This window comes from Bos grunniens, chromosome 10 (genome assembly GCF_055505025.1).
Source record: "Bos grunniens cultivar Pamir isolate PY7600 chromosome 10, Bosgru_T2T1.0, whole genome shotgun sequence".
NCBI classification, from domain to species: Eukaryota; Metazoa; Chordata; class Mammalia; order Artiodactyla; family Bovidae; genus Bos; species Bos grunniens.
The window spans coordinates 76,132,760-76,156,385 of NC_141174.1; the positions used below are offsets into that span (position 1 = coordinate 76,132,760).

A 23,626-nucleotide genomic window follows, 5' to 3' on the forward strand; every position below is an offset into this window, starting at 1 on the left:
CCCACTAATAATCAATCATAATTCTCAAATGTTGTTCACTCCAGTCTTTCTCTGGCATCATGATGTTTTGCAGAAGGTTGCCATTCCTTTCCCATTCAAAACTTGGTATCTACCTGTGAGATTTTTTAAGTGTTTCACAAACTAAGGAGTAATATTCAAATAACTGAATTTTTATTTCTTTTATAAAGATTGGCATCATACTTTAAGCAAATTGCAAAATCATAAGAATTAACCTGAACTGATATTTTAATTAGTTAGTTAAAACATCTAGAAAGGTCATGGGGAAATATTTGAGCAATGTGAACAGAAGAATGATACAACAGAAAACTATTATCTAGTGGTGGGAAACCCCTATATTGTTTCATGCAGAAAAATCTCACTTTGTGTTTAATCACTGTATTTTTCCTCATTCTCCTCCATTTGGAAGTGCCAGAGTCCTTCCTGAAATCAAACTAAATGGCCTGGAATAATCAGTCAGTCATAACTGAATTCATCCTACAGGGTCTTTCCAGTTCTTGGGAACTCCAGATGGTCTATTTCCTGTTTTTCTCTGTAGTCTATGCAGCCACTGTGCTGGGGAACCTCCTCATTGTGCTCACCATTGTATCAGAGCGACGCCTGCACTCCCCCATGTACTTTCTGCTGGGCAACCTCTCCTTCATTGACATGTCTCTGGCCTCATTTGCCACTCCCAAAATGATTGCAGATTTCTTCAGGGAGCCCAAAGTCATCTCTTTTGACGGCTGCATCACCCAGATATTCTTCCTGCATCTCTTAGGCGGTGTTGAGATTGTGCTGCTGATATCCATGTCTTTTGATAGGTATGTGGCTATTTGTAAGCCTTTACGCTATTTAACCATCATGAACCGGAGAGTGTGCCTTGGGCTTGTGACGCTTTCCTGGATTGTCGGCATCTTCCATGCTATGAGTCAGCTAGCGTTTACTGTGAATCTGCCCTTCTGTGGGCCCAATGAAGTGGACAGTTTCTTTTGTGATCTTCCCTTGGTGATCAAACTTGCCTGTGTAGACACACACATTCTCGGAGTGTTCATGATCTCAACCAGCGGCATGATTGCCCTAGTGTGCTTCATTCTCTTGGTGATTTCCTACTCTGTCATCTTGGTCACTGTTAGGCAACGTTCTTCTGGTGGGTCCTCCAAAGCTCTCTCCACCTGCAGTGCCCACTTCACTGTTGTGACCCTTTTCTTTGGTCCATGCATTTTCATTTACGTGTGGCCTTTCACAAATTTCCCAATAGACAAAGTTCTCTCAGTATTTTATACCATTTTCACTCCCCTCTTAAATCCAGTAATCTATACTCTTAGAAATAAGGATGTCAAGGATTCCATGAGAAAATTTAGCAGCCGTGTCTTGAAGTCTAGCAAGACTGATCATAGCCCTTGATTTGCTTTTGCTCATACGAAAATGAGCATTTATCCCCCTCTCTTTGTTGGTTAACAATGTCATGCTAGTGCAAGAAATCATATAGCTCATGGCAGAACTATTTTCATCATCAGTCTCAGCAGTTACTGAGTTTGGTCATATTAAGAGTTCCTCATACAGCATAATATTTACAATGAAACAATACCAAACCAATATCCAAAATTTTACTGTACAAGGACTCACTTTTTATAATATTCAACTTTTGTCAGATGTAGGCATTTATTTGAGTATTAAGACATTCACTTGTTTTAGGAAAGAGTGGATTTCCTTCCAGACTCTTATGATTAAGAAAAGGAGCAAATGTGAAGGTATCAACACTTGTACACTGAAGCAACAGTGAAATTCTTTATTGTTGATGAATAATACATTTTAGTTCAAAGGTCAGAAAAAATACTGCAGTTTCTTGGTAAGTGAAGATGTTTGCTATTTAATATTTTATAACCTATCTTCAATAAGAATAAGAATGTTCTTTATTTCAGTCCCTAAGTCCTCTAGTGTGGATTAAACAATTTTAAAACAGTACAGTAAACACTAAGAAAATTCTTATAGTCATATTCACATAGAAACATTCTGGAGTCATATGTACCAAATCCCATCCACATTCCTGATCTACAGAAGATGAAACTAAGATCCAAGGACATGATAACTTTTCAAGGTCATGTTTTTTAAGGCAGAATTTAGATCACTCAGGTTTCCCTGGTGGTTCAGTAGGTGAACAATCTGCCTGCACTGCAAGAGACCTGGGTTTGATCACCGGGTCAGGAAGATCCCCTGGAGAAGGAAATGGCAACTCATTCCAGTATTTGTGCTGGGGAAAACCCATGATGGAGGAACCTGGCAGGCTACAGTCCGTAGGGTCGTGAGAAGTCAGACACAACTGACCTACTAACACTTTCATTTTCTTTCTTTAGATCATTCACCTACAAATCATTTGTTTCCTAAACAGTAAGCTATTTTGGTGCCATTATATTTACTGTATCATTTTGTAATCAAATGCCATAATGTAAACATTAAGGTCCTAAAAGATCTGAGCCATTTTCCTTATGCTTAAACACAGTATTTGACTTAAGAAATCTATGAAACAATGCTCCTTCCACTTAGATGATATAGCTAATAACTAGAGACATCAGAACATAGAAATAACCTAGTAATATCTATTCATTTTACTGATGATTAAACTGAGAATCAGGAGAGGGCAATGGCAACCCACTCCAGTACTCTTGCCTGGAAAATCCCATGGATGGAGGAGCCTGGTAGGCTGCAGTCCATGGGGTTGCTAAGGGTCGGACATGACTGAGTGACTTCACTTTCACTTTTCACTTTCCTGCACTGGAGAAGGAAATGGCAACCCACTCCAGTGTTCTTGCCTGGAGAATCCCAGGGACGGGGGAGCCTGGTGGGCTGCCGTCATGGGGTCGCACAGAGTCGGACACGACTGAAGTGACTTAGCAAACTGAGAATCAGGAAATAATTTTCCCAAGTTTTTATACCTTTAAGATAATAGAGTCCTACCAAGAAAGTGCCTCTTCTCTTTATGTCTCTCTTCTCCTCTATCAATTGGACAACAGCTAAATTACCTTTAAGAGCAATTTGGCTATTGTCATTCTGAGAGTTATACATAGGAAAAATTTTAATGCTTAAAAGTAAATACTTGCAACCATTTATATTTTGTTTTCCAATTATCCAGTTGGCTTGCATTGTCAAAATTTGCCTAATATTGTATGTGATATTATATAGCTTGGGTTTAGATAAGGACAGATGTATATATTGATTGATAGATAAATAGATTGTATAGAGTTGAATATAAAGGTAAATAAATTATTAGGTGAACGGATGGGCAAATAGATGGATATGTGTGTATGGGTGGGTAGATGTGTAGCAAGATATAGATGGATACTTACAATAATGAAGAAATGAATCTAGAGCTTAATATATTGACTCAAGTTTCTGTGTCTGTATGTTGAATGTATACAACTATAAATTGCAATCGTGTTACTTTTAAAAAAATTATTTGAAAAGTTATTGGACCTGTTAGAATTCAAAAGATATATTCTTACATATGTTTCTTATGATGAAGTAGAAACAATTTATGAATAGGCTTAATGTCACTGGGGAGATGGACTAATGAATTATGTTAGTGAAAAAAATATTTTTAAAGCCCTGTTAATATTCTCTATGAACACTATAAATCTGTCTTCCCACGTTCTCAACTCTGTTAGTTAGACCAAGTCTGCAAGTTGGATGAATATTAATATTTTGTTCTCATCAATAGCATATGGTTGGCTAACCAGAGTAAGGAATGCTCTGTTATTTTTTTTTCTATGCCCAGGCTATGAATTTTGTTTTCCAGTGTAGCATCTTAACATGCACACTGCTAGAATTATAGCCAAATAAATGTCAAAGGTTCCATTACATGAAACTTTGCGTGTGCTCTAGAATAAGGTCCCAAGCATTAGGAGTGCTACATGGAATATTAGCCCCAAAGACAAAATCTAGATAGTTGGCATAAGCACCAACCTAAGGAAGTACGAGTAAAGAATGATCCCAGTCCCCATTCTAAGCTCTCCACTGATGGTACCTTATCCCTCCTTGTCTCATATTTTCTATCACCAAATAGCTTTCTGCGGTGCTCTTCAATCTTTCAGTCTCATGACCATAGAGAAGAAGCCTAACACTTAGTCCCAATAGTTCACGGTAAAAGATTAGCAAATGATTTCCAGAAATATTGAACCGTAGTGTATGATTCTATCTTCACCTCCAAGAGTCATTAGCCTAATTAAAACTGTCTATGGTGTTGTTCTATAGAGTCATGAAATGTGACTTTTTGTTTCTCTTATTTAATTAATTGGACTTCCTATTGTTTATTTACTTCTATTGAGCTTAAACTATTTCACATGTTCATTTCCAATTACAGTCTAATAAATGAAATCAGGAGTAAATATATTTTGAAATGTCAAAATACTTAATATTGTTCAAAAAAATTAAATGTATACATAAAACAAAATTGAGATTTGTGTTAGATTGGATGAATGTCAAGCAATGAGCCATCAACACAGAACTAGTTTCATGGTCTCAAAATCCCTTTAGATGTGTTTTTCTCCCAGCAGAAAAGCCACTGCTATTCAAAAACCACACTTTATAGTATTACTGTCAGAATTTAAGTAGACAAAATAGCATGTGAAAACAACTCAACAGAATAGAGTCTGGCACACTGGAGAAAAAGAAAAGTTAGTGTTCAGGAGGGAGAGGAATGCAAAATGGAACTGAAAACATAATCAGGATCCAGATGATTCATATCCTACTATATGCTGTAATTGTTTTATATTCCCCAACCACATTGGTTTTTCTTCTGTAACCCATTTAATGAAGCCTGTTATATTATAAGTTTTTGGGAATAAATATTTGAGAATAAATTCATATATTTGATCTTCATAAACAGTGGAATAACAATGTCAAAATCAACATCACCATTGGGGAGACAAGTGCTAAGTGGTATATGCTTCACCAGGGATGTCCAGGTTTCTTCTGTAATCCATCTTGCTCCCCTCCAGGTATTATCTGACCTTAATGTAAAGACTTTACCAACTTCTGTGTCATCCCCTCAATGAACATGCACCAACATGCCATTCAGAAAGGCAGATCTTTTCAGGGTATGGGAGCTAAAGAGATTCTGGGAAATAGCTTCAAGGTGCAGGGTGATGAGAAAAGAAGAGAATAAGAAGGAAAAGGGAGCCTTCTTTCCAGAAATTGCTGGACCAACTTACTAGTCATTGGTAACTCAACTCACCACACAACATAAAGTTCAGTATGCAGGTCAAATAAGAAGATTCAAAGATTCAGGAGAGATTGGAAAGAGACAAGAAAAAGCAGGATATCTTTTCTTTTGCATCTACAACAAAGTATTCAAGCACAGACTATATTTTACACATCCTTTTATGTACCAAAATAAGTGAAAATAAGTAAACTTCCATCAAATCACTTGATAAAACTGTAAAAAGTTCTCAAAACAGAAACTGTATAAAAATTGGCCTGTTGCTTCCAGCCTTCCCTCAGGTACCCAGTGCTTCCCATTGTCTCTGCAATATACACCTAGCATCCCAGAGTTGATAAAAAATTATAATCAATTGATCTAAGAAAGATATGGAACATTTTACCTTAGTCAAACTGAGAATTATAACCATAATGTGTGTGTGTGTGTGTGTGTGTGTGTGTGAGTCACTCCGTCGTGTCCGACTCTTTGCGACCCCGTGGACTGTAGCTCACCAGGCTTCTCTGTCCATGGAATTCTCCAGGCAAGAATACTGGAGTGGGTTGCCATTCCCTTCTCCAAGATATCTTCCCAACCCTGGAATCAAACCCAGGTCTCCCATATTTAAACCCTTATAGCATCTCAGAAATCTTTGAGAACTGTTCCATTTGACCTCTATTCCATTAGAAGTCAAACAACGATCATATACGCTTTTTGAGACAGTGGGTTGTACATTAAATGATACACTATTGACAATTTACACAATCCAGATCTAAGTGTCATCGTGTGTGTGTGTGTGCTCAGTCATGTCCAATTCTTTGTGACCCCATGGACTGTAGTTCACCAGGCTCCTCTGTCCATGGGATTTCCCAGGCAAGAGTACTGGAGTGGGTTGCCATTTCCTTCTCCAGGGAATCTTCCTGACCCAGGGATTGAACCCGCATTTCCTACGTCTGCTGCATTGGTAGGTGGATTCTTTACCACTGAGCCAAAGGGGAAGCCCGTCATCATGGCCCCTTACAAGATCAAGAAGGAATGATATCTTTTATGGAGTTGTCTTGTTGATGCTAGGAGAATGTTGCTGTTTATGGTTGAGCAGGCATTTCTGCTGATGGGGGAGGTTTAGTCGACATGTGACACAGATACACAATGCACAGGAGAGGAGAATAAGGAGACCAAAGAGCAAAGAAATTTTTTAATGTTTTTTCACATTTTTCTTGCCTTGCTATAGAATGTGAATTTTATTTCACACCAAGGATGGTTGGATGGCATCCCTGACTCGATGGACATGAGTTTGAGCAAACTCCAGGAGTTGGTGATGGACAGGGAAGCCTGGCATGCTGCAGTCCACGGAATCGCAAAGAGTCAGACATGACTGAGTGACTGAACTGAACTGAAGCTCTGGCTACTTTCTATCAACACAATCTCTTTCCACAACCACTAACGATACATCTTGTTCTCTAGAAATAATAAACTACATTTAGCTCCTCAGTTCACTAGCAATTTTTTCAATTAATTTTTTTTTTTAATTTTTTGGCCATACTGTGTGGCATGTGGGATCCTAGTTCCCTTACCATGGATTGAACCTACACCCCCTGCACTGAAAATGTAGAGTTTTATCTACTAGACCACCAGGGAAGTTTCCCGCTAGGCATATTTATGCTTCTCTGCCTTTTCCTATGCTATTCCTTCCTTCTGACATACTTTCCTGCAACTTGGCCTTTAAATCTCAGATTCAGCACTACCTCTGCAAACCTTTCTCTGACTCTGCACGCACATTTGAACAAGTCTTTTCCTAAGTCCCCATATTATATATACAAACTTCAGTTCAGTTCAGTTCAGTCGCTCAGTCGTGTCCGACTCTTTGCGACCCCATGAATCGCAGCACGCCAGGCCTCCCTGTCCATCACAAACTCCCGGAGTTCACTCAGACTCAAGTCCATCGGTCAGTGATGCCATCCAGCCATCTCATCCTCTGTCATCCCCTTCTCCTCCTGCATGGCAATTATGACATTCCATTGCAATCACCTGTGTTTGTATTAGGTATAATCTCTTCACAGTTCGACTCTGTGCGACCCCATAGACGGCAGCCCACCAGGGTCCCCCGTCCCTGAGATTCTCCAAGCAAGAACACTGGAATGGGTTGCCATTTCCTTCTCCAATGCATGAAAGTGAAAAGTGAAAGTGAAGTCACTCAGTCATGTCCGACTCCTAGCGACCCCATGGACTGCAGCCCACAGAGTCGGACACGACTGAAGCGACTTAGCAGCAGCAGCAGCATCTTCAAGGTTAGGAATTATGTCTGATTGTTTCTGTTTCCAAAGGCATAGCACTTAGACTCTGATTAAAACAAGAGTCAAAAGACATTTCTTGGATTATCTTTACTGAGAGAAAAGATTAGGGTGTCACCTGTTTGACAATGGCAGAAAATCTTACTTATGATAATGTCATCTCTTCTCCAGAGACTAAGGCTGAACTACTTCCACAAGAGCCAATCCTATTTTCCAACATTCAAAGGTACACTTGGAAGAACTAACACAGCTCTTCAATGTACAATGAAATGCAAATGGCTAAAAGCAGACTTCCACTGAAATGCAGTCAAAGAATGAGAATCAGGACACAGAGAAAGGCATTTTTAAAAGAAGAAATATAAAAGATTTTTTGATACTTCCAATTTGGTTTAAATCTTCATGAAAGAATACTTTGCTGGAATATCAGTGTTCCTCAGTGATTCAATAAATGCTATGCTGAGAGTAAGACATTAAATTTCGTGGCAAAATTGGATTATGTCAAAGTGGGAGTTAGAGCCGGAAAAAGTTTACAGGCATAAAATGAAAAAGGTGTATTACACTCTAAAATCTTTATTAAAGATCCCAAACTGCTGGGAGTAATACACATGAATGGAATGACTTGGTACAAGATAAAACAGAGAGATGAGCTCTCTAGTACCTGATCTGGAAACTCTGCTACGGCTTAGAATTCTGGTCCAATGCTATATGGCTTAAAATTTTGTTTTTTTGTTTTGTTTTATCTCATTTTTAAGACAATGCAGCAAGCTCTATTTTCTTGTGAAATTTCTCACTATCTAATTGACACGCCAATATTTTGGTCACCTGATGCAAAGAACTGACTTGTTGGAAACAACCCTGATGCTGGGAAAGATTGAGGGTGAGAGAAGGGGTGATAGAAGATGAGATAGTTGGATGGCATCATTGACTCAATGGACATGAATTTGAACAAACTCCGGGAGATAGTGAAGAACATGGAAGCCTGGAGTGCTGCACTTAGTGGGGTCACAAAGAGTCAGACATGACTTAGCAACTGTACAACAACAACAAATTGGATTAATTATTCTGATTTCTTTATAAACCCTTGAGGGAAGACAAAACATGGTGGGAATCCAAACATTTGCAACTTGCTAACTCTGCTTAAAGAACAATGAGAAAACTAAGTTAGAGAGGTTAATTAAATTATCCCAAACCTCAAGACTAGTAAGTGGTGTAGAGCTGAATTTAGGCTAGAAAATCTGGCTTTAATGATGATACTCACAATACCCACTCTAGGGGTTCCCTAGAACCCGTGTGTGTGTGTGTGTGTGCGCACGCGCAATTATACTGAAATGTAGTTATCAAAATATGCTTTGAGGACACAGTTTGGAGTTTAACCAATTCCACAGGAATGGGATCTACCCCCAGAAATGCCTAAGTAGAGCTAGATATTCACTCTATAGCTTCAGGGATATCTTAATCATATGAAATGGCTAACTTTATCCCATAATTTTATGGTTCCAATTTTAGCAATGTTTTTTTCCAGTAGTCATGTATAGATGTGAGAGTTGGACTATAAAGAAAGCTGAGGGCCAAGAATTGATGCTTTTGAACTGTGGTGTTGGAGAAGACTCTTGAAATTCCCTTGGACTGCAAGGAGATCAAGCCAGTGAATCCTAAAGGAAATCAGTCCTGAATATTCATTGAAAGGACTGATGTTGAAGCTGAAACTCCAGTACTTTGGCACCTGATGCAAAGAACTGATTCACTGGAAAAGACCCTGATGCTGAGCATTGAAAGCAGGAGGAGAAGGGGACAACAGAGGATGAGATGGTTGAATGGCATCACTAACTCGATGGACATGAGTTTGAGCAAGCTCTGGGAGTTGGTGATAGACAGGGAGACCTGGTGTACTGCAGTCCATGGGGTTACAAAGAGTCAGAAATGACTGAGCAACTGAACTGAACCGAATTTTAACAATTTCCTTAACAGTACCATATCTTCACACAAACAGTTCTGTCTCTGTAAATCTATCTTATTGCTACATGAACAATTCCCTTATACTTTCATAAATCTGGACAAACTCTTTCTATTGTTGAAACATTTAATAAAATGCTATATATAAAATGAATAGATGATTGTCACCATTCATTCCCCAGTTAATATTTTAATATATCCAGGTATATATGACTATAAAACATTTCACTGCTATTTTTTGGATAAAAGTCCAAGACATAAATATATGAATAACATTGTATTGCTTTTTAATCATATATATTATTTTTAAAAACATTAAAAACACTCTATTTAAAAAGTCAGATACACTCTATTTAAAAACAACAGCACACTGGCCTATTGAACATTGTGTATTTATTATTTTTTCCCTTGCATGCGATCTTGGACTATATTTCAACTTAAATAAGAAAGCCTCAAAATATAATACCTCTTTTGAAAAACATAGATGTAAAGGGACAACTTTATTTACAGAAATACATCAAAGATTAATAATTGGCACAAATCCAATATTTTAACTTTAGTTAATATTAAGTTAATTTACACATCCTATTACAGTATTAAAACCATGGCTTTAAGTTCAAGTAGGCACAACTATTTATATTTCAGTAGCCCTGAAATTTTAATCATGTTTAAAACAACAGCAACAATAACAGTATAATTAGTTAGTATTCATAAACCCTTTTGAGTGCTAAGCACTGCTGGTTATATGTATATGTGTTTTGATTTTCACAATATCACAAGTTGTTAAATATACCATAAAATGTCCAAATTTTATGATGAAGAAATTGAGTTTTAGAAACATCAAAAATACATGCTCAGAGTTGCACAAGAAATAAACTGGTGGGACTGGAATTCAACCTACAACAGATGGAACCTATCTATTGCTAAATATACGCCCCTAAAAGACAGAGAAACAGATCTTGTACTTTATTGGATCTCCAGCACCCAACAAGGGCCTTAAGCAGACTAGATACTCAACAGATGATTATTGAATTGAAATGAAAGTTTTAGACCTGAGGTTTATACTTAAAAATAAAGATGATAGTTTTTGCTAAAGAATGTATATGAGGCAAAAGTATATTTCTACCTTAACCTTTTTTCATTTGTCTAACTGACTTTGAAGCAAGAAGGAAGAATTTATGATTTGGTTAAAATTAACAGTATTTCAAATTAAAAATGTGATTTCATACCTAGTCCAAATGCTACATTTGTCCCTAAACTGCACACTAATTAACTTCAGATATTAAATATTTGGCTTGGTTTGTGTTGAAGCATGTCAAAACATTAAAAGTCTGAGATAAATGAAAGAAACTATTAAGCCACTTCTTTCTTTGCAAGGCAGGGGCTTGTGTTTTTCTCCTGGAACTTACAAACTGTCATAATCCATGATGACAGATTGTTTCCTGAACTCTTTTCATATACCTGTCAACTCAAGGAGATGCAACCTATCGGTATACTGTTATTCAGAGAAATCTCAAAGTATTAGGCAATTTTATCTAGTTTTTCTATGCCACCCCCTTTGAGCAGTGGAAAACTGGAAAGTGTTTTATTATTTTCCTGCTGTACATCTTAAGCCACAATATTACAGACATCCTAAAACTGAATATCAAGTTTTGTGTTTGACAAATAGTGGTTAGACCTATACAATTGTTCGTCAAATACATACTTATTAAAATTGAAGTACAGTTTATATAGAAATCTACCTTGGTGAGAAGAAAAAAGGAAATGACATTTTTAGAAACCATTCTGTCCATTTTCCACAAAATAGTTACAACGGGCAATTACATTTATTATCCTCATGTTAGAGATTAAAAAAGGAATAAAGAGGTAAAGTGACTCTCCCAGGATAGCGCAACTAGGAAATGACAGATTCAAGATCTAATTCTAAGTCTCATGTATGTTTAGAGCAATGAGCTTTGCCCCTTAATGGTGATTCAGCCTGTAGCTTTATGGATTCTCTAGACTTTAGGTTCTTCAGCTGTGAGGGAAATTGATGGACCAGCTGATTTTCAATGACTGTCTTGTAATTAAAAAAAACCATATTCAACATAATACTTAATATAACAAATTAGGAAGAATTGTGCAATATATTTCTTAAATAATTACCATCTTTTCTTCCCACAGGCTACCTTATATTGTATACTCACGCTGAGACTAATAATAATTGGGGATAATTTACTTGGAAATGAAAAATTTATCATGAATTTAATGGTTTATAATTTTTCAAACATTTAGTCTGGGGTATTAATAAATTCATCAGATCTATGCTTAGCAAGCCAGGTTTTGAAAGCCAGTCATATTTAAGTAGTTTACTTTCCATGGTTTAAAGTTTACAACTGATGTTTGATTAATTATTTGCTATATCAAGTGTGATAGTGATCTATATACTTATTAAGAAAAGGTATTTTTAAATCTTGTATCCTCTGAACTGTTCTCTTTTGTTCAAAGTTGACTCAGAACTCAAAAAGTTGGATCCACTGAGTCAAGATTGTTCAACAATATTCAAAAGAGCTTCATAATATAAATTTTCCACAAAAAATATTCCAATGCCATGAAAAGACCTGTTATGCCCAACATTCTTAATTTAAGTTCTGCAAGTGGAAGACGTCAGAATACCACAACACTTTGAAACTGAGTGAGAATGTTCTGGGTTAAAAGACAAAAGAGCAATATTTTATCTCAGGCTTCTCTAAGAACCTTGATCTATGTTTATAGAATTCAGAAGTCTATGAATTCCTGAATTTATATTCACAATTTTGATAATATGTGCATTTTTCCATAAAGGTAACCTATACATTTCAACAGATTTTCAAATGGATCCATAATTGCAAAAGACTTGCAAACGTTGCACTAACGTTTAGGCATGATCCTTCACATCTCTCAATTTTAACTTCTGATTTTCGTGAATTTAGACTAAATGACTTGAAAGATTCTAACTTTAATTTTCTATTGTTCTGAGAACAAAACTGATGATACTAAATCTCAGATAGGAGATCTCTGCTCATTGTACTGAATATATTGGAGTAGTTTTCCCAAGATTTAAATATTGGTTACTTAGTTTCTTCTTCACAGCTGTTTTCACTTCCTGGTTTCTCAGAGTATAGATAAGTGGATTCAGAAAAGGGGTAAAGATGGTGTAGAAAACAGAGAGAACTTTGTCCACCAGGAAGTCTGTGAAAGGCCACACATAGATAAATATGCAGGGCCCAAAGAACATCAACACAACTATGAAATGTGCAGTGCAGGTAGAAAAAGCCTTAGTTGATCCAGTGGAGGAGTGGTCCTTGATAGTGACCAGAACAGTGATGTAGGAAGTCAGCAAAAACAGAAAACTTACAAGAGCAATCACACCACTGGTTGAAATCATGAAGATTCCAAGAACATATATGTCTATACATGCCAGCTGGATGACCAAAGGAAGGTCACAGAAGAAACTGTCCACAACATTGGGACCACAAAAGGGTAAATAGAGGGTAAAAGCTAACTGGCTTATTGTATGCAAGAAGCCCACTGTCCAAGAAGTTGCCACAAGCCCAACACATAGTCTTTGGCTCATAACTGATGAATAATGGAGAGGTTTGCATATGGCAATGTACCTGTCAAAAGACATGGAGATGAGCAGCACAATTTCAGTCCCAGTGAAGAGGTGCAAAAAGAAGATCTGAGAAATGCATCCCTCGAAGGAGATGGTCTTGTGCTGAGCAAAGAAGTCCATGATCATCTTTGGAGTGGCAAAGGAAGACAGACACACGTCGATGAGAGACAGGTTGCTGAGCAGGAAGTACATGGGGGAGTGAAGGTGTGGGGTGGACAGTACCGTGAGCAAAATCAGACAATTGCCCAACATGGTCATTAAGTAGAAAACAGAAAACATCACAAAAAGGAAAATCTGGAGCTGAGGAGAATCAGTAAGTCCAAGTAACACAAATTCAGACACTCTGGAATGGTTGACTCCCTCCATTGATCTGCAAGCTCTGGTCTATGATGACAAAATGGTACACAATGACAGAGTTAGAAAATGCAATATTTCTACAATTACACATGAAGGAATTATAATATCAGTTAATAATTAACTAGAATATTGATTACCTAAAATCTAACTACCAACTATCTCAGTAAATATTTTTCTTTTTGGAACCTTTTAACAATCTGTGTCAGATGTCACTACAAATGGAAAACTTCATGATTTGATCACCATCAAGTACATGCTGGATTATACTCATCACATACTTATACAAAAATATTCTTTTCTGAATACTGGCTAAGGAGTTACATAATCCATAGTTACAGAGGAAGATTACAGTAAGTGATTGTGTTCTACTTAACAAGTAAGGTAAATAAAAATTTTAATGGGGATGAAACTCTCAAAGTTTTCTGTTAAACCAAAAAATGAAATTTATGGTTGATCCACTATTGTTAAAACACTGGATTTAAATAACAGTTTAATGTAGTGATTTCAGGAAGCCTAGTTCTTATTCTATGAGGATGATAAATGATTTTTCCTTTAAGAAAACTTCTGTTTTCTCAACTACAAAAAATTCCACCTTCTTTCTAATTTCATTCATACATTTTCAAATTGTTTTGCTAGGATTGATAAGTACTATTTTAACTATGAATATATAAATGATTAATTTCTTAATTCTGTAAAATTACAGATGATCAAAACATATACCTATAACATATGAGTTATTCTCAAGTTTTTTATCTTATGATCTCATAGAAACATTTTTTTTAAATGAAGAGAAAATCCTTCCTCTATTTCTCCACACGTTACTCAAACAAAGCTAATTTTTTAGACTAGAAAAAGAAGAAAAAAAATTCTAGGCCAAATCCAGGAAATATATGGATACAAGATGAGTATCAAGGTTTTGTAGTACCAGCATGTAAGATCCTCAAAGCCAAACAACGCAAGCAAAGGAAAAAAACCACATTGACAATGGTATGTCAAAGTGACACCAGAGGCAACTGAAAGAAAAAAAAAAATTATTTAAAGACTCAGACTCATTTTTCAAAATTGAGTTTTTGATTTACAGCAGATTACAAATTCTACAAATATCTCCTGTGACCTTCTGTTTTCCCATATTGGAAGAAACTCTGGCTTCATCCTCATTTACTTGCAAATATTCAAATTATCCTGTCAGTGTTGATAAATATTTTAGATTTGTCAGAGAACAATATTGCACAAATCTGAAAACTGAACTATGGGAAAGTCGTTAAGAGGGTTAAAGTGTTCTTAACCTGCCGTGTGACTTTGCTCATACCTTAGTAGCCTAAGATTTTACCTCTTTACCTATGAAAATTCAATCAGATAGTCTTTATAAAGCATTAAGCATATGTCCTGGGCAACATTCAATAATTGTCTAGTCTTCAAAATTTAATACTGCTCAGAAATAATCAGCTTGTTTTATTTCATGAATAGTAATAATAATAATTTCAGTAAAAACATTATCCTAGTATCAATTCAGTGATTCAGAAAAAGATATTGGCTTCCAAAATCATTTCATCTTTTTGAGGTTAAATTACTTCTTATAAAAATTATCTAAGTATCTTGATATATTAAAGACTAAAATTTCTCAGCCTCAGATATTTGAATATTTCTTCTATTTCCCTGATTTAATGATGTAATTAGTCATGAGAACACAAAAATTATTATACTTAATTTATATTTATATCATATATAATGAATATGGTATGTATTCATTGCCTGGGAAATCCCACGGACAGAGGAGCCTGATGGGCTATAGTCCATGGGGTTGCAGAGTGGGACATGACTGAAGCGACTAATACACACACACATACACATTGTAAGTAAATAAACAGTTGTCAGCTTTTTTCCTCCTTTCATGTTCAGAAGGAACTCTAGAGGCCTCTCTAATACCTGATTACTTGAATCACCCATCTTTATGTCTTCATATATATGTGTTTGTGTGAGTGTGTGTCTTTTAATCTACCAGCTGTGCATCAGAAACCAAAAATATCATATCCTTCAAGACTCACAAACCTACTGATCACCATAGTCCTTAGTAAGCATGAGAAGCCTAGAAGTGTGTATATATATTTTCTCCAGTCTTGCTACAAAAGCCACTAAAAGTCAGAGCCATCTAGGAAGATCACAGATTAGGCACTACAATCTGCTTGCAGTGGGAGTTATTAATATGTTGAGCTGATTTTTCCCAGTGTAGCAAGAAAAGCTGTGAAGTGTATCTTTGCTATTTAGTGTGGGCTGACATTCATGATGAAGCAGTTTTCATTAGAGAAAAAGCACAACTGGGACTGGTCTTTAGAAGACCTTTGAGCAATCATTTAAGGAGCAAATCATTGCTCCTTTAATTACAGAAATATTCTCATCTTTATGCCCCAGTGTTCAATATCCCAATGTTGGAAAATCTCTCTTTTGAACTAAGGCACTCTGTCACCTGCACACTCTTGCTTACTTGAAGAATCATATAAAGAAAGAATCCTGCATTAAAGTTTCTGATGGGACATTGAAAATTAGTACAGGCTAATATTATAATGATAGCTGCTACTCAGGTGGATAAAATCTGGGGAAGGAGAAGTTGGAAAGCTCAAAGTAACTGGAAGAAGTGAAGGCAGGTACCTTGCAATAGCCTAGAAGAACGGTGTAAAAGTTAAATTAAACATAACAAACAAATAAACAAACAAACAAATAAACATAAAGCATTCAGCAGAATGCCTGGCACAGAGAAAATGATGAATAAAATGTGGTAAGAATAGCAGAGGTGATTATAATTATTAACATAATTTTTTGAAATGTTTATGACACAGAATTCAGGATGATACTAGCTGTGGAATCTCAACCCTAAACTATAACTGAGGGTCTGGCTATATTTACTTGAAGGTCAATCATTCATCTGTGGTTTGCTCTCCAAACACAATCTTCTTTCCAAATTTCTTCAGTTTTTTGAACTGTTCACAATTACCATAGCTAGCCTACATTCCTCATAAGACAAGCAATAGAGCCCAAGAGAATCTTCCCTAGCTGACCACATTCTTTGCACTCTTTGAAATACAAAAAAAAAAAAAAAAGAAGAAGAAGAAGAAGAAACTTTATTTTTAACATTTTTTTTCTATTTCTGTTCTGTAAAAAGAAATAAAGAAAATGACTTAAAAAAAAAAAAAAAAAAAAAGGCCAACCAACATAACAGTTGCAAAGATTCAGTAAATCCCAAATGTTTGCCCTGGTTTGAAACAAAAGAAAAGTGTATATAATTATTACTGGTGTTATCCTGGAAAAGATAAGAGGATTAACAGAAAAAAAATAATAGAAATAAAAGTTAGTTTAGGGCTTCCCAGATGGCACTAGTGGTGAAGAACCCATCTGCCGGTGCAGGAGATGTAAGAGATAAGGGTCCGATCCCTGGATCGGGAAGATCCCCTGGAGAAAGGATATGGCAACCCACTCCAGTATTCTTGCCTGGAGAATCTGATCGACAGAGAAGCCTGGCAGACTATAGTTCATGGGGTCGCAAAGAGTCAGACATGACTGAAGAGTCTTACCATGCATGCCGAAAGAGCACTGGAGTTTGGGGGCATAATGAAAGTTTTCTGTATCTTGGTTGTTTTGGTGATTACATGAATCTATACCTGTTAAAACTCATAGAACTGCATACCAAAAGGAACAAAATCCAATTTTATTTTAAATCATTTGTAAAGTAGAATTTTGAAAAGCAAAACCAAATAATTCTGTACAGTGACTAGTTACAAAATAAAACCAATATCTTTCTTATAAAACAATTACTTGTTAAAGTATGTCATTAAAAAAGTCTATTTAGATGAGCAATAGGATATATAAGGTAAATAGGAATAATATTAATCAGAAATTCATCTCTATTGCAAGAGCTTGTGTTATTGGAAGGAGAAACTCAATACTCTTTAGTACATAAATTTCAATAAACTCTAAGTTTCTTTGACTTAAAATATTTTTCAGAATTTTTCTAGAGGTAAATCATGTGAAAGTAGTGAGGAAGTATAAATAGTATTTCTAATATGCAAAGTACTATAAAATGATGGTATTTAAATAACATAGAAAAAGCATGGAGTACAACAAATTGATGTAAAGGATCTGAGAGTATAAAAAAATAGAGACCTGAAGATATATAAGAATTTATAACATTATAATCTTTACAGTATTATAACCTTTCTTGAAAAAAGGGACTTTATATTTTACCTCAATTTTTAGAAAACATTTTAAGGAAAAAATGCATTTAATTAATAGACATTGATGGCAATAGTACACATTGAAAGCTATAATAAATATGATACTTTTGTTTTTTCCAAATAGTAAATCTGTAAAAGAAACTGAGTCCTACTCTTAAAAACAGCAAAGAAATAATTCCATATTTTGTTGGTAGAAAATTAAATCAAAAGAATTTAACTATATATCCAAATTTATACCTTGTGACCTAGTAAATTATAAATATAAAAATAAAAATTCTAAATATAAAAATGTGGAAGATTATTTAAATAAGTAATAACAAATGGTAATTGAATAATTCAGTCATTTGAGTATTGTGATCTATATTTACTTATTTAAAACATGCCTATAATATTAAGAGAAAAGGACAAATTATAAACTATATGTGTAATATGACCCAATTTTTATAAAAATAATAATGTGTTTATACATGTAAAACTGACAAAATTTTAATATTAGATGTTTCTGCATAATGGAGTTACATGAATTTTCATATTAGTCTTTAATTTATTAATTTGATATTTACAAGCACCTTCTTTGTGCTAGTCAGTAGTCAAAACAAACCAATTTTTGCTTTGATGGATGTTACATACCATAATGGAAAAAGACAGACAATAAAATAAGGAAGTGCAACATATGTCCTGTTAAAAGGTAATAAGTGCTATGAACAAAAGCAATGCAGGAAAGATGGGCAGGGACTGTTCTGGGAGTGGGTGCTCAGGGAAGGTGTCACACAAAAGGTGGCCTTTGAGGACAAGTCAAATATGAGGAAATTTTATAGTAAGGCTTGGCAGTATCTTGGAAAATTACCTTCCAGACAGAGGAAACATCAAGTCGAAGTTACTGGGATGGGATTGGGAAGGGTGGGCTGACATAGCTCAGGATCAGGAGGCCAGGACAACTGAACAGAAGGGTTGAGATGGGATGCATTAGAATAAGGGGTCAGAGAGTAAAAAGGAGTGGGAGTTGGGGTTTATGGATAGGGTCCTATGGACATTTATAGATCACAAGAAAAGACTTAGCTCTTTAACAGCGAAGTCATCGAGAGTTTTGAGATGACAGAGATGATGTGACTATATTTTAACCAGATCATTCTGGACACTCTGCTGACAATAAAATAAACTGGGACTAAAACAGAAGACCAACAAAGAGGCTACAGCTATCATATAGGCAAGAGATGATGGTGGTTCGAGTGTAGGTGGTAGATTTGAGGGAGACATGATGTCATCTGGCAGTTTCATGATGACAGCGCTAATCCAAGTTTGTTAATGGATTGGATGTGGAATATGAGAGAAAATATTTCTAAAATATTACAAGTCTTAGATTTGGGGCCAAAGACTGGAAAAATGGAATTACAGTGAATTCCATTGGGTTGTGGGGTGGAGAGAGGAGTGCGGTGAACAGCAGGAGTCAGCCTGGGATGTCATGCATGAGGTGAAACAGGATTTGAAAGCAGAGCTGTGGCAGGGGCATAGGCTTCTGGGGAGAGGAGCCTAGCATTCATGAGAAAGATAAGTACAAAGATTATCGATAGATAGATGGGATTTAAAGCCAGGAAAGCTGGGTACCTAAGAAGCTCTCAAAGAAGAATGAAGGAACAGCTGGTGATGTTTGAGGGAGGCAAGAAAAATGGGTGGCCTGGGAAGGCAGTGATCCACTGTGTTAGGTGATATTCGGAGGTCAAACACAATGAGACCTGACTAACAATCATTGCTATCACTGGTGATCATGGCAAAAGTTATTTTATTGGCATGACTGGGTGAGTTGAAAAGGAAAAACATTGAAAGCAGAGAATATGAACAAGCCAGCCTGAGAAGATTAAAACTACATAGTCTATGGTTCCAACTGAGTGGCATTCTGTACTCAGCAAAACTATGGAGATTGTAAAAAGGTCGGTGGTTGTCAGGGGCTTGACGGGAGAAGGAAGAGAGGCAGGGACGAATAGGTGGAACACGGGATTTTTAAGGCAGCAAAACTACTCTGTATGATCCTGTAAATGATGAATAGATGAAATGTATTTGTCAGAATTCATAGAACTGCAGAGAAAATGCAAACTCTAATATAAACTATGGATTTTATTTTTAAATAATGTATCAGTATTGGTTCATCAGTTGTTGCAGATGTACCACAGTAATGCAAGATATTAATGGGGAAAAGTATGCATATATGATGTGGAGCAGGTGATATATAGGAACTCTGTATTTTCTGCTCAACTTTACTATAAATATAAAGCTGCTCTTTAAAAGTCTATAAATATTTCTAAACCACTCTCGAGCTTGGCTCTAAAGGGGAAGAAAAAATGAGATAAGATGTGGAAGGAGAAAGCTGACAAAAAGATTTTATTTAAGATTAAAGAAACATATGCCAAGGGGATGCAATAGGGAGGAAAAAGTTAATGGTTCATAAGAGAGAAAGGAGTAACGGTCCTTTGTAGGAAAGAGGGAATGGAATCTGATGCACAGATGAAGGAATCAACTTTTGTAGGAAAAGCATCAGTCACCCAGTCTCAAGAGAGATACAGGTATGTGAGTAGATATAAAGGTAGCTGTGCTGTGTTTAATCTGAGTATTTAATCGCTGTGTTAATGTGTTAATGTGCTGTGTTTAACACCGAGTGTTTAATCCCTCAGTGTTGTGTGATTCTTTGTGACTCCATGGACTGTAGCCCGCCAAGCTCCTCTGTCCATGGGGATTCCCCAGGGAAGAATACTGTAGGAGGGCTTGGCCATGCCCTACTCCAGGGGATCTTCCCAACCCAGGAATCGAACCCAGGTCTCCCGCATTGCAGGCAGATTCTTTACCAGCTGAGCCACAAGAGAAGCCCAAGAATACTGGAGTGGTAGCCTATCCCTTCTCCAGGGGATCTTCCCAACCCAGGAATCGAACTGGGGTCTCCTGCATTGCAGGTGGATTCTTTACCAACTGAGCTATCAGGGAAGCCCTGATAGAGACTAAGATTGAGAAGGAGATATTTCAGAAAAGAAAATGTTCTTTTCCATAATATGCATATTTTACTACGTGTGTGATTTGTATTTATTTTAAATCATATTTATATTTATATTAAATCATAAACATTTTAATTTTGATTATTTTAAATAAAATATAAAAATTAATCCCATGCATTTTGGTTCCAGGTTTGTTTTGGATGCTACCCATTCAGTTGGTTAAGCCATTGTCAGAGAGGCAGTACCAAGAGAGGCTTCTGTTTTCTAGGGGAGATCTGATAAGTTCACAGTGGCTGTGGATCATCATCTTGACCCTGGTCCTAGGCTAACATGGTGGTATTTTCAGACAACAGATGACAAAGGTTGTAGCAAGAACAGCTCTCTTTGTAGTCTAGGTCTACTGTGCTGTTCTGGGAGTCATCTCTGGATATCCAGCCTATAATCTGTTCTTCCAAGCTTTGAAACTGTTTTGTAAGCATGTAATTCTCTATATTAAATCATTTTTAAGTAATTAGAATGCAAAAGACTCCTGATTGATACACCAAAGAACCATCAGGGTCACACTCAGTGTGAAGTCAATTATGGATGAAATCAATAACAGTTAGGAGTCATAAATATCTGATAGGACTAATTATGAAGTCATGGCAAAAAAGACAGTGAAATGTTTCCATGACTTTTTTCATATGAAAATGACTTGCTTATTTGCCTTCCTCTATGTGATTATTGAAGAAAAATTTAGTTTAATTCCTTTTGAAGATGTAAGCATAACATTTCCCTTTTAATAATATTTTCAACTCTTTGATATCTTCAGAATCATGAGTTTACAGCCCTGAATCACTTTTGAACCATATGAGAGAAATTACTCTGTTGTTTATAATGGATTCTTATTATAATTATTATAAAATGAAGCTCTTTATATTCACTTCATAGACCCTATCTATGTGCTGGACATTGTCAGTATCTCCAACATGAATGCTAACTGTTTATACAGTCGCTTATTATATCCCAGTCAATTTGACCTTTGCTGTGATCATCAAATATACCAAGTTCATCACTATCTTCAGATTTTTGCCATACCTGTTCCATCTGCCTGGAAGGCTCTCCCTGCCCGTGTTTGCACAGTTAGCATATTCAGTTTATCCAGATATCAGCCAAAACATCACCTCCTTTAAAGGACCTACTTCAAGACTAAAAGTAAATTCACTACCCCCATCTCACACTTGCTATTGAATATTTTGCTTTTGTTTTTAGTACCCTCAGGGATATATATCTTCTTGAAACTATACTGTTTATTTTCTATGTTATTGGCTGTCTATTCTTACCAGATTGTAACTTCAGAGGACAGTGACTTTACCTGCCTCAGTAGTAGCTCTTTCACGCAGGGCCTAGTACAGTCTAGACAAATGGGAGGTGATCAGTAAAAGCAGTGTTTTGAAAATGAATACCTTAATTTCACATGAAATTCTCCAGTCATTATTTTCATATTCATTTTTTCCACTTTTTATCAGGCTAAGTGCTGACTAAACAGCCTTTTCACAGATGCTTTTACTTCCTGGTTGCGAAGAGTATAAATCACAGGGTTTAACAGGGGAAAGATCACTGTGTGGAAGAGAGAAACCACCTTGTCAGCTGGGAAGGCTCTGAAGGGGCGGGTGTAGATAAAGATGCCAGGCCCGAACATGAGAAATATAACGATGATGTGGGTGGTGCATGTGGACAGCGCCTTGCTCTTCCCCTCAGAGGAGGAACCATGTACACGGCAGAGGATGACCGCATAGGAGGCCAGAAGGCCCAGGAAGCACAGGAGGGTCATCAGACCACTGTTGAAGACCATCAGCAGCTCCACCACAAAGGTGTCAGTGCAGGCCAGCTTGATGACCTGCGGCACATCACAGAAGAAGTTGTCCAGTCGGTTTGGACCACAGAAGGGCAAGCGGAGGATGAGGGCCACTTGGATAATGGAATGAACAAAGCCTCCAAGCCACAGAGCCAACAGCAAGGCATAGCAGGCTCTAGGGTTCATGACAGTCGAATAGTGTAAAGGACGACAGATGGCAATGTAGCGGTCAAAGGCCATCACGACAAGGAGTAATCCCTCCCCTCCTCCAAGAAAGTGCAAGAAGAAGAGCTGAGTGATGCAGCCTCTATAGGAGATCACCTTCTTCTCAGAGAGGAAGTCCACCAGCATCCTGGGAGCCACAATGAAGGAGTAGGATGCATCCAGGAAGGCCAGGTTGCCCAGGAAGAAGTAGAGGGGGGCCGTGAGACTGGGGTCTGACCTGATGGTGAGGATGATGAGGAAATTTCCAGGGAGGATGATGAGGTAGAAAATTAAGACTAGGGCAAACACCAGGAGCCGAATATTTTGGGACTGAGTCAGACCAGCAAGGATGAATTCTGTCACCTCCATACTGTTCTCATTCTCCATCGTCTCTGCCTGCAGTACATAAAGAAGCAGAGTTTATCGTTATTATAATTTCTCACATCTAGACCCACGTTGTTGTCTTCCTACAAATATCTGACATATTCACCACTTCAGTTACAGACAATGTTTCAACCCTTTCCAATATCCTGGGAAAACACTGAACATTTCCCTCCTCTAGATTTAAAACAAACAAATCACCTGTCTCAACGCTACAGTCTTATCCCATTCAGCCATGTGCTTCTGCAGCACTGCGGTCCACTCTCAGAGGCTAGTGTTCTGTACCGTCTTGGGATTCCTGCCTTCTTGAGTCATAGGAAAAATTTCCTGATTGACATACAACATAACTCCAAATATCAAGATCTTTGCATTTTGGTGGTTGTACTGTGCTTGAGACTTAGCAGCTTGCTTGGAATTACACACTTTTCACCTCATCCACCAACACAAACTTTTGTGGAATTCCCATTTTCGCCTGCTAACTCTCTGCCTTGCTCTCTGTTTTCTCTTATTGTCCTCCTCCTTCCTGATGTCCTTGTATTGCTCTGACTCCAAGCTGGTCACCAATTTCCAA

At 36.9% G+C, this 23,626-nt stretch overlaps 3 protein-coding genes across 3 annotated transcripts; 1 reads left to right on the top strand and 2 right to left on the bottom strand.

Annotated features, from left to right (window-relative positions):
- Positions 1-441: 441 nt before the first annotated feature.
- Positions 442-1,404, top strand: LOC147364905 (olfactory receptor 4K3). The gene has a single exon (XM_086318866.1). It carries the CDS (start codon positions 457-459, stop codon positions 1,402-1,404), a length of 948 nt encoding a protein of 315 aa, XP_086174992.1. The 5' UTR covers positions 442-456.
- An 11,071-nt stretch (positions 1,405-12,475) lies between these two features.
- On the bottom strand, positions 12,476-13,435 carry LOC147364906 (olfactory receptor 4K2-like). Its single transcript, XM_086318867.1, has one exon. It carries the CDS (start codon positions 13,433-13,435, stop codon positions 12,476-12,478), a length of 960 nt encoding a protein of 319 aa, XP_086174993.1.
- Positions 13,436-22,137: 8,702 nt separating this feature from the next.
- On the bottom strand, positions 22,138-23,088 carry LOC147364907 (olfactory receptor 4N2). The gene has a single exon (XM_086318869.1). The coding sequence runs from the start codon at positions 23,059-23,061 to the stop codon at positions 22,138-22,140; it is 924 nt and encodes a 307-aa protein (XP_086174995.1). The 5' UTR covers positions 23,062-23,088.
- Between the last annotated feature and the right edge of the window lie 538 nt (positions 23,089-23,626).